At 47.2% G+C, this 11285-nt stretch overlaps 4 protein-coding genes across 4 annotated transcripts; 1 reads left to right on the top strand and 3 right to left on the bottom strand. All coding sequences in view use genetic code 12, as the record gives it.

The window, feature by feature from the left end:
* Positions 1-45: 45 nt before the first annotated feature.
* Positions 46-1367, bottom strand: CXQ87_002862 (uncharacterized protein; the record flags this gene model as incomplete). The annotated part of the gene is made up of 2 exons (XM_025481355.1): positions 46-726; positions 774-1367. 2 exons carry the CDS (start codon positions 1365-1367, stop codon positions 46-48), a joined length of 1275 nt encoding a protein of 424 aa, XP_025335655.1.
* Positions 1368-1581: 214 nt separating this feature from the next.
* ATP1 (F1F0 ATP synthase subunit alpha) lies at positions 1582-3424 on the bottom strand (the record flags this gene model as incomplete). The annotated part of the gene is made up of 2 exons (XM_025481356.1): positions 1582-3147; positions 3359-3424. 2 exons carry the CDS (start codon positions 3422-3424, stop codon positions 1582-1584), a joined length of 1632 nt encoding a protein of 543 aa, XP_025335656.1.
* Positions 3425-4831: 1407 nt separating this feature from the next.
* On the top strand, positions 4832-5899 carry CXQ87_002864 (uncharacterized protein; the record flags this gene model as incomplete). The annotated part of the gene is made up of 1 exon (XM_025481357.1): positions 4832-5899. The coding sequence occupies one exon, from the start codon at positions 4832-4834 to the stop codon at positions 5897-5899; it is 1068 nt and encodes a 355-aa protein (XP_025335657.1).
* Positions 5900-7989: 2090 nt separating this feature from the next.
* On the bottom strand, positions 7990-11223 carry CXQ87_002865 (putative aminophospholipid-translocating P4-type ATPase; the record flags this gene model as incomplete). Its single annotated transcript, XM_025481358.1, has 1 exon — positions 7990-11223. One exon carries the CDS (start codon positions 11221-11223, stop codon positions 7990-7992), a length of 3234 nt encoding a protein of 1077 aa, XP_025335658.1.
* Positions 11224-11285: the final 62 nt, after the last annotated feature.

An 11285-nucleotide genomic window follows, 5' to 3' on the forward strand; every position in this document is an offset into this window, starting at 1 on the left:
TGCCGGATACGGAGATTGCAGCCATTTCTTCCAGGTCCACCACACTCAACAAAGACCAGTGCCAAGATGCATGAATCGAAGAATCACCACGAATTGGTGCTCTTCAAAGGCAAAGTTTTGACGAAACTTCTGGATATGCTTCCATCGCTTCATATTGATTGTGCCAGGATCCCTTCTGATCCGGTCCCACAAATGACAACCACCCATAGAGGCAAGAACATCTTTCTTCGAGAAACCAAAGTTCTCTAGCAAAACAGGTTTCTTGGCTTTCTGTTGGAGGTATGATGCCCAAATGATGATGTGCCCGATGTAGGAGAAGACAGTGTAGTCGAAGTTGTTCTGATGTGCCCTTCTGCTTGACTCAGTTATAGTGGTCCTAGTGTGTTCTAGTGTAAGCTCTCTCATTGCTGCGAGACGAGCCATAAGCTTTGGATACTTCTTGCTCACGTCGTTGAAACCATTGGATTCACGCATGGCCACATGAACACAGAGTTCCAAAAAGTTATCCCGGAGCTTTTCGTCGACAAAGAGACCCTCGCTCTCTCTTTTGACGAAATCAAGAACATTACGACAAATCTTCAGAATGCCAGGATTGGTCGAGATGATCTTGAACTTCACGTCGGTGAGCTTCATGTTGACAATCTGTTCCGGAGATAGACCGATGATGGTACTCACAGGCTCTTTCTCTGGTAAAATGGTCGAGGATACTTGCGCAGGTGAGATCTTCTTGGGCCCTGCTTCTCTCTATTCTTGGCCTGATCTTCAGGCTCCACAGATGAGCTCTTCTTCTTTCTATTTCTCTTCTTCTTTGGAATCGTCTCAGGTACAGCAGCCTCTGCTGCAGCGGAGCTTTCCCTGTTCAAAGAGCTGGAATCCCCTCCATTCTTCTCATTGTGGTTATTCTCGAGATCTGGAGTCACCGATTTCTGTTTCTTGCCATTTTGCTTCGGCTCACTTGCTTTCACATCATTCTTAGCAGGCTCAGCCTTCTTCTCCTTCTTCTTGCTTCTGTCTGGCCTCTCACTGGTAGCTTCCAGCTCGTCGTCACTGGAAAGCACGATCTCATTCATATCACCAGTGATCTCCTCCAATTTCGTGAAGAGATTCTTGCGCTTGATACGCTTTTGATTCTCTTCCGTGTTGATGAGTTTTCTCGCTTCCTTGAGCTCTTTTCTCGAAATGGTTCCGTCTTCTTGAGATGCCAATAGGTACTTGAGATCAGACTCTAGTTGGGCCTCAGCCTCCAGAACTCCACTTTGAAGATCGTTATAGTCGTATTGCTGCACTTTGAAATCCGCAGTTCGTTCGCCGTAAGCCGAATCGCTGCTAAGATCTATCTTCTTATATTTTTTCTTGGTTGCAGGCATGGCCTAAGTCTTGGAAGAGCACGCTAAAACAAAGAGGTATGTAGTTGATACACGTGATCTTAGGCGGAAAATGTGGAGGGCACAAGAAAGAGATTATCGAATACTTTGTGATTGAATATATATCATCGTAAAGCTTTTCATTTGTGAGATTTATAAAAATGTATCTTTTTTCACGTCACCACATTTCATGTCTAACCAGGGAAAAGTGTGTCGCTTAGAAAGAAGCAGCGAAGCTCTCGGTAGCCTTCTTCAAAGACTCCAAGTCCTCCTTAGACAACTCACCCTTCTCCCTGATGGCATCAAGAATCTCAGGGTTGTTGCTCTTCAAAGAAGACAAGAAAGCCTCCTCGAACTCACCGACTCTGGAAACATCGACATTGTCCAAGAAACCGTTAACACCGGCGTAGATGATAGGAACCTGCTCCTCAGCACCCAATGGGCTGTACTGCTTCTGCTTCAAGATCTGGGTCAATCTCTCACCTCTGGACAAGGTCTGCTTGGTGGAAGCGTCCAAGTCGGAACCGAACTGAGCGAAGGCAGCGACCTCTCTGTACTGAGCCAAGAACAATTTCAAAGAACCAGCAACTTGTTTCATGGCCTTGACCTGAGCGGCGGAACCGACACGGGAGACGGACAAACCGACGTTAATAGCTGGTCTGATACCCTTGTAGAACAATTCAGCCTCCAAGAAAATCTGACCATCAGTAATGGAAATGACGTTGGTTGGAATGTAAGCAGAGACATCACCACCCTGGGTCTCAATGATAGGCAAAGCAGTCAAGGAACCGGCACCGTTGGCCTCGGACATCTTGGCGGCTCTCTCCAACAAACGGGAGTGCAAGTAGAAAACATCACCTGGGTAAGCCTCTCTTCCTGGTGGACGTCTCAACAACAAAGACAACTGACGGTAAGCGACAGCCTGCTTGGACAAGTCATCGTAGATCATCAAAGCGTGTCTACCGTTGTCTCTGAACCACTCACCAATGGTGCAACCGGTGAAAGGAGCAATGTACTGCAATGGAGCGGCCTCAGAAGCAGTGGCAGCAACAATGATGGAGTATTTCAAAGCGTCTCTCTCCTCCAAGGTCTTGACCAACTGGGCGACGGTAGATCTCTTCTGACCGACGGCGACGTAGACACAGTACAACTTCTTCTTCTCGTCGTTACCGGAGTTCCACTTCTTCTGGTTCAAGATGGTGTCAAGAGCGACAGCGGTCTTACCAGTCTGACGGTCACCGATAATCAACTCTCTCTGACCTCTACCAATTGGCACCAAAGCATCAACAGACTTCATACCAGTCTGCATTGGCTCGTGGACAGATCTTCTTGGCAAGATACCTGGGGCCTTGACCTCAGCCTTTCTGGTCTCCTTGTTGTTCAATGGACCCTTGCCGTCGATTGGGTTACCCAAACCGTCGACAACACGACCCAACAACTCAGGACCGACTGGGACGTCAATAATCTTACCAGTTCTCTTGACTGGCTCGGACTCCTTGACAAGAGCGTCAGAACCGAACAACACAATACCGACCTGGCCGGCCTCCAAGTTCAAGGCCAAACCCTTGACACCGGAAGAGAACTCAACCAATTCACCAGCCTGGACGTTGTTCAAACCGAAAACACGGGCAATACCGTCACCGACAGACAAGACTCTACCGGTTTCGTTCAAGTTAGCCTCGTCAGAGACGCCCTTAATTCTCTCCTCCAAGATGGAAGAGACCTCAGTTGGGGCAGCCTTGGCAGAAGCGTAACGCACAGCAGCATTGGCAGCTGGACGGGCCTGACAGTTAGTATTTTGCAAACTTTTACGTGGTCAAAAAGGGTCGACGAACCCGGGGCAAAAGCAAACCCGGGTGCTCGGGACGAAGGAATTAGGGTCCCCGGTCCTTCTTCAATGGATTTCGAGATTAATTGAGGCCCTGGAGTGGCCAATTCCCTTTCGTTGTTGGCCTGATCCACTCGGCACTGAAAGTTTTCCAATTGGTACATACGACACGCATTCTAGAAACAGAGGCTGCACGGGCAGCGGTACGCAAAGCAGAACGAGCTGACAACATGGCGACTTTTTTGATTCCAGATGTGTAGATTGAAAAGTCTGGTGGAAGAAGAAAAAAAGACTATGGGAGGAAATTTGTGCCAGTATATATTGGCAGAAAATCGCACCGCGAAATTCTCAACCACATTCGGCCGGAGCCTTCGAGGGACCGTTTTGATTGGCCCTCACTCAAGGTGTTCTGGCCACGGCACGACTGCTTTTGGCGGCTCATATGCAGGCAAAATGTCCGCCAGACCTCCAGTGCACGGCAATCTTGGGGGTAAGTCGGTGAAGTTTTGTGAATTTCGAATTAATAATTCGTTCAATGGTGGTATTTGGGGTCGGTTTATGCGTGGGCCGCCAATTGACCAATAGGAGTGACGTGCTGGCTCCGCACGTGAAACAAGAGTCGTGGACTGGCGAACACGACGAAGGGTAGCTTGGGATTGATAGATTTTGAAAAATTGTGATTTGGTAACAATTGGCTGGTTCGGTTTCATACAAATTTGCTTACTGAGTTCGGGGACGCCTGGTGGTGCTGGTGAACCAATTCCAGACCGCTTTTTGCACCCAAAACCAGTGTCCAGGACACAGCAACACGTTAGAGTCTTTTCGTAGTGTTTATGGTTTTGAAGGATGTCAATCGGCTTATGGTCGACACAATTCAACTTGTACGACGTTCAAAATCGATTTTGTCGACTGAAGTGAAAAGTCCAATGGTGTACTCCCGAGCCAGTCGCCTCATTCTATTGGCCACTGAGGTTGCAGATTCGAGTGAGGTACCATTGACCACAATTCTAACCTTTTGCTATGTTCTGCGTCAATGAACATTCTTGCGGCTCGTAGGCTTGAAAAACCGTTTGGGTCGTCTTAACAACGTACGATCGGCGTTATAGATCATTCGGTTTTTGACTGAAGCCATGGCGCTGTGCCATCAAGTGATGGAGGTTCAAAGTAGCTACAACAGCAGAATTTGTCAGCAATTGAGCTGTCCAGAGCTGAAAATGTATTCGAAATTTGGTTATTTATAATGATACAATGGATTCAAGGATGGACTGTTTTTGACCTCCTCGTTGACTTCTGCCGGGTTTCCCCGGTACATCTCAATGGCTGCGAAAAGTGCCGAGTGATAGGCAAAACTAATGGCTTTGCTACCAGACTTACCAACAGCTTTCGGACAGACAGATGCTAACTTCATTTCTAGCTTCCTCAAGACTAATAATCCACAATAAATGGAATATCCCTACTTCACAATAGAAAATTTATCCACGCTTTTAGGTCACAAAGCTAAGTTGGGGTAGCCTTTTGACAACACAACTCCATGGATCTCTATCACCAACAATTTCACGGAAGTAAGGTCGAATTAAGGTCTAAATTGCTTCTAGAGGGTTAAAGGCACGATTTGATTGAGTCCATATGGGCGCCCTCCATGTCTGAGTATCAGGTACCTACCACCACATACACCCGTGCATCCTGGACCTTGAAAAAAGCGAAAATTCAGTGCACGATTAGAATCCCAGCACAAGCCATGATCTCCAGAACTATCCTAAATGGGGTCCGTCTGTACTCCACTGCCGGAGAGCAGAAAGGCCTGGCTTTGTTTTTATCGGATTTGATGAAAAGAGTCGATGCCATCGCAGCCAGAAGCGACTCGATCAGAGAGATCCAGAAGCAGAACGCTGAAAAGGCCAAGGAGACTCAGAAAACCCAGCCAAAGAAGAAGTCTGGTGAGTTTTCAAAGAAGCAGCAGCCAAACCTTGCTAAGAAGCCAACCAGAAATGTCAAGCTCAGCGTCAGCGATCACCCCTTGAGCAAAAACGCTTTTAGCATGATGGACGAAGGAAACTTCAAGAGTTCAGGCCAGAACAGAGGTCCACAGAGACCCAGAGAAAACCAGAACCAAGGCCAAAGACAGAGAAACACCAGAGAGGCCAGACCACAGGATAAAAGAGCTGGTCGTGCTCAAAGAGACCGCAGACCTAGAAGTTTTGCCAATAACATCAAGGCTACTAAAATCGAATCTCAGGCTGCCACCAAAGAGGTCAAGCCTCTTCCTTACAAGCCAGCTGTCAACGGTGACACATTCTTCTACGGTAAGGCTACCAGTTCATTGGCCAGTCCAACAGCTAGAGTATCTGCTGTGGCCAAGGAGGCTCTTCTCAAATCGCATTACCCATACAAGTTGCCCAAGCTGATAATCGACAGCGTTGCTCCTGGCATTCACGGAAACCGTTTCCTTTTGCAGAAGGACTGGAACTTGAATGTTGATGCCAAACAGCTCGGAAACAGAATGAAGGAAGTCGTCAAGGGACAGGCACAGCAGGTGACTCCAGACAAGGCTACGCCAAAGCTGCTCTTGCCTGTTGTTAAGGACGCAGCACAGGTCTTGATGGCCAATGGAGACTACTCAGTTGCTCAGAAGCAGATTGTCTTAGACACCGCCAGTGGGGTCACCTCACCCAAGAAGTTGCTTGAGAACGCCCACTGGGTCAAGTAGGTCATGTAAATAGAAGGATAAACGGTGATATTTTTTAGAAGATGTGGGGAGTAGTGAGGCTGTTTTGTGGGTGGCATTTGATGAGAGACGCTTGCGTGACCAATGCTGAAGGAGTTGGCCCACGTTTATATCTCGATAGTAGTTACCTTGAATCAAGTGGGGATTTGTGTTGAAGGAGTCGTTGAAAGTCATTCATTCCCCACCAACTGTGTATGAAGCCTCGGTTAGTTAAATTCCTAAAGCCATAATTCAAAGCCTCGATCTACATTCTTCTATCTCTAGACAAAACATAAACTCAAATCACCAGGAGGTCTTTCTTATCACTGACAATGGCAGGTCATTGGACTTTGTGATCCATACGGGATTTGCCGAATGTAGACAATGCCGCAAGCATGTTCCGGGATCACAATCCATAAATTTTACACGAAATCGATCTATGAGTGGGTGGATTGACTCCAGATTGTTGCATTATAACTTATTCAAGCACAAATAATAAAATTTGCATCTAGATTGCACCATTATTGCACCCCTGAGGTGACAATTGGGCGGTCCCCAATTCGTGGATTTATGGTGGTTATGCAAGGGAACTAACGCATCTCCACATGCTCCACAATGCAACCATCATCAGATACTTTACAGATAGCAGTTGCTGATAAGTTTTGCTGGCTGTTCTTGATCAAGAAAGGGGTCTTGATTAGCACTACAATGCTGTTCGTAACTCATGTATTAATTAAACCATCCAGGCATGTGCAGAATTAAATTTTGGTAAACAACGTTCTGGCGTTGATGTGACCCTTGGAGTTTGTCGGACTCACTCTGGTCTCCTTGTAGGACAACATAAAAGGCAAAGTGGTGGAAACTGCCAAATAGCCCAAGGTGAGAATGGAAGTACCGGCTTTGAGTGTGTGCATTATTTGTGGCTGCTAAATGAGGAAACGCTGTTGAGGCAGGCTAGCGAAGGCTTGAAGGGGATTTGTTGAAAATGAAAGCTTGGAAAAAAAAAAAAGAAGCTGATGTGAGACTACCCGTGGGGCAGACCTGTCCTATTTATACCGGGAAGGCTGGTGGAGAGCTACTGTGTATGCGGTTAGTGAAGCGCATCAAAGTTGCAAAGGTGGTGCGATCGGAAAATGGCAGAATTGGGCCACTTTTGTGGCGCGCATGCAGTCCATGCCTCATGTAGCACTAACCTTTTGCCCAAGGTTTCGCAGCCTCCCTCATAACCTCAGGGAGTTGTTCGCAGCCACAGTTAGCAACCAAGCGCCTGCGGGGCTATTTCCGATTTAGTGAGGACAGATCAAAAAGGAGAGCTGGCCGATAACCGGCTCCTTTATCTTGTTCCTGCAATTAACCCCCCTCAACAGTTATGATCCCGGCCACTGCCCTCTTGGCCTGCCTGTTGTTTGTTGTGGCTGCACACCGTCGTATACCATTCTGCTTCGCAACATCACCGTTGATCGGTTCACCTCGGATTCCCTTTCCTGGCTTCATTGCTACGCGGCACGCGTGTTATTTTTTGTTTTTGTTGGCAAAAAACACACGCGGCACACACGCGGCACACACGCGCTCGGGCTCGCCTGTTTGTTTATTCCTTCTTCTGGCAACGGCCTCACTGCAACGGGCTCCGCCTGTGTTGAACTCCTGTTGTTGTTTGCTCACTGCCAGATTGGGTTTCATGATGATCCTAACAGAAGTGTAGACACCCCTCCACAAACGGAATGCCTGACCGACATACCGTCAACTTTGTAAGGTTGTCATGTGATTCCCTCAAACCCCAAAAGAAGCATTAGGCCTGGGCCAAAATCAACAGAATTACCCAATTAGTGGTTTTTGGGCAATGCGGTCAGGCATCATCCCCTGGGTTTCGTTTAGTCTCCTGATCTGGCCTCGTTCCTCGTTCATGCGCGGCCATGCAACCTGTCTGCTCGGCCTCGATCTCTTGTGCCAGACTCCGGTTTATCGCTTTCATCTATGCCTTCTCGGCTGTCATTCGTTATCGCATCCAAACAACCTGAACACAGACATCGACCCTGAACAAAGTTCTATTGTGCACAATGAATTTCTTCCCCTCGCTCCTTCTAATTCGGAACCTAATCCTGCTGAACCTTGGCATACGTTGGTGGTCTAAGCTTACGGTTCACCGTCTGTGTAAGCCACACTGGGAACAAGCTCACAGCCAACACCACCACTGTCTGCCAGTAATAAGAAAAGTCCGTAATGTAGTCTAGATCGAGGTAATCGGGAAGGAAAGGAATCAGTCCAATGTAGATCATGAGCGTCACCACAATGGTGGTCACCATTGTCTTGTTCCAGGTGTTGATTGTCAAGCCAACCATTATAAGCTCATTGTAGATCAATGCTCCGAAAGAGAGGGTGACCATGGGAAGGAACTTCTCGGGTGCAACCGTGTGAAATATTTGCGCCAACAGTTGGATGATGGCTCCTTGGTATAATGAAATGGCCACCCACATGAAAAAGGTCTTGTACGACAATGATTTGCCCAACGTGAGCTCCTTGTATAACTCTGGGTACATCTTTGTCAACCTTTCATCGATATCTCGGTCCAAAGTAAGGGAAAAGACGGGTGCCATAGTGTACAATGTACTGTATCCCACCATAAGCCACCCTTTATACAATGCAAGGGGCTCGAATTTAGATGAGATGGAGTAAATGGCCTGTGCAACCGAGATAATGAGACCCCTGTGGATAATAAATTGGCCAAGTTTAGCCGATCTCTTGTAAGAGTTTCTGCCATGCCAAAGGAGAAGTTTCAGCAAGAAGTGGAATTGGTCAATACTGAAGTCAGCTGAAAGCGAAGCCTGCTTGCCTTCTTTGCCAACAATTCCGACTCCTACATCGGCACACTGGATCATGCTTACGTCATTACCTCCATCACCGATGCAGCATACCCGTTTGCCAGTAAGCTCCTTGATAGCCAATGCGATATCAGCCTTTTGCTGTGGAGTACAACGGCATGCGATGACTGCGGGGAGCCTAAGTGCTATCTCCATGAATTCACGGCGAAAGTGTTTCATGTAGAATGCAATTGATTCGCCATCGATAAGAAGACAGGAGTTGAAGTTGTTGACGAGATAGTCAAGTTGGCTCATTGCCGTATCCGCAATGTGGACCTTGGTTATCTGATGCACGTACTGACCCCTGGCAACCAATTTGGCACTGATGGCCACACACTTGGCTGTTTCCACTTTATCACCTGTCAACATCCAAATTTTGATACCGGCATTTCTCAAAAGCTCAATTGAGGTCTTGACGTCCTTTTGGAGCTTATCTTCCACACCAGTGATACCAAGTAATTCAACATCGGTTTCAAGGTACTTGCTCACCACACGCTGCATTTGAGCATCTCTCGATGTCATCAACAACGATGCCTCCTCATAATCCTTACTGAAGAGTTGGTATAAGCCAGCGTTCAATCTTTTGCGACCAATAACAAGCGTACGCAAGCCTTCTCTAGCCATATTGGAGATTTCCTCGTCAAGCCATTCGGTTGCCATAACGATATTTGCCATGACTGTGTCGGCACCTTTTTCCATGAAGGTGATTTCATCACGCTCCAAGTCCTTGACAATGATACCCATTCTCTTCGTATCGGAATTAAAAGGGAAGTTGTACAAGATCTCAAAGTTCAATTCTTTGCCTGTGGCAAGGTGCAACAAGGATATGTTGTTTCTGTCACGTTTGAAAAGACGGAGACCCACTTGCTCACAGAATCTCACGATGGCAATTTCATCTGGCGATGCAGCTTGGTATGTGAGCTCACCGTCTTCTTCTGTGGGTGTCACATTGTGGCACAAGGCAAGAACAAGTGCCAATTCACATACTTTGGTTGACATGTCCTTTCTCTTCGAGCCGAATCCACCTAAGCCTTCGTTGAACAAAAGCTTGCTGACATAGTCGGCAACAATGTCGAATGTATCACCGGCGTAGCAGATCGAACCAAGATGAAGCTTTTTCATTTCCATGTCATTTTGGGTCAATGTGCCAGTTTTGTCGCTCAAAAGGTATTCAACCCTGCCCAAATCCTCTGGAATTGTGGACGTCCGGACGATGGTGTTGGGAATCTCTCTGTCCTTTTGAATATGAGATGCATAGACTGATTTGGCCAAGTCGAGATTCACACGAAGAGACACTGGGATGATAGTTGAGAAAAGAATCAAGAATCGAAGTATGTCGATGTACCAAGTTTTCTTCAATGGGAATCCGTGAGCCAAGACCAAAATCACCGACAACAAGAAGACCGTAATGCAAAGAATTTTGGACAAACTGTTGATTTCCAATTCCAAGAGCCCTGTCTTAACACCAGACATGGTAGTGTTCATCGACTGACGAGTCTCGACGCCGGTGTATACAACGACACCAATGGCGGTACCGGATGCAAGAACAGTGTTTGCCCATAAAGTCTGGTCAACAGTGAGGGGTATGGTCTTGTTGTTGCCTGAGCTTTGGTGATAAATAAGTTTGCCGTCAAATTTGTGAATAGATTTTGTTGGCTTGTCGACAATGAGGGAAATGTTGTTGACGAGTTTGCTGATATCGGTGATTGCGTCCGTTAGACTGCAAGCTACCCTTAGCTTCCAATCTGTCTCACCATCCAACTGGTCAGTTTTAATGAATGCTTCGCCGTTAGCATCGGAGGACTGAAGCAAAATCATGTCTGCCGGTATCCTGCGGTCCTTGTGGAGTCTCACCAAGTCGCCCACTTTCAAGTTCTTCGATTGCACCATGGCGACGTCTTGGGTGATGGGAGATTGGCGGTTGAGAACCTCGTAGCGCTCATTATTCTGTTCTGAATCTCTCTTTCTTCTGGCGATGTCGTCGCCTGCCTCCTTCATCATTGTGACGGTGAGGACGAATGCGAGGGGAACAATGTATGATGACAAGTAGCCAATTCGTAGCTGTGGGATGATCTGTGACAACGCAACAAGCAAGAAGTACAAGTTGAAGAAGAACTTGAACTGCTCGTAAAGGATGAGCGGAATGAATGTGATTGGGTTGTACTTCGCATTGGAGATGGCGTTGGACGGAAACTTCTTGGAAGTATTGCGTGGTGAGACGTATCTCTCTGAGCCCAAGTCCAGGTCAGGATCGGGATTATTTCGAAGCGAACGGTCGGACATTTCTCTAGAAACTTCTTCCTTGATGGTCCTGAACAATCCAAGGGTTCTATCCCAGAATCGTCTTCTTGGAGGTGGACCTCTCGGTAAGGGATCAAGCGTCATCGAAGAGTCATGCTGTGCCATGAGCGGATGAGAATCACCTTCATCATCGTGTTCAACGGTGCCTTGTGGATTGAGGTCGGACATGGGAATGGCTATAGAGCCCTGGGAGCCATGTCTGGAGTTGGATCGATATTCGAAGAAATTGT

The sequence above is a fragment of the Candidozyma duobushaemuli genome, assembly GCF_002926085.2.
Source record: "Candidozyma duobushaemuli strain B09383 chromosome Unknown B_B09383, whole genome shotgun sequence".
Classification (NCBI taxonomy): domain Eukaryota; kingdom Fungi; phylum Ascomycota; class Pichiomycetes; order Serinales; family Metschnikowiaceae; genus Candidozyma; species Candidozyma duobushaemuli.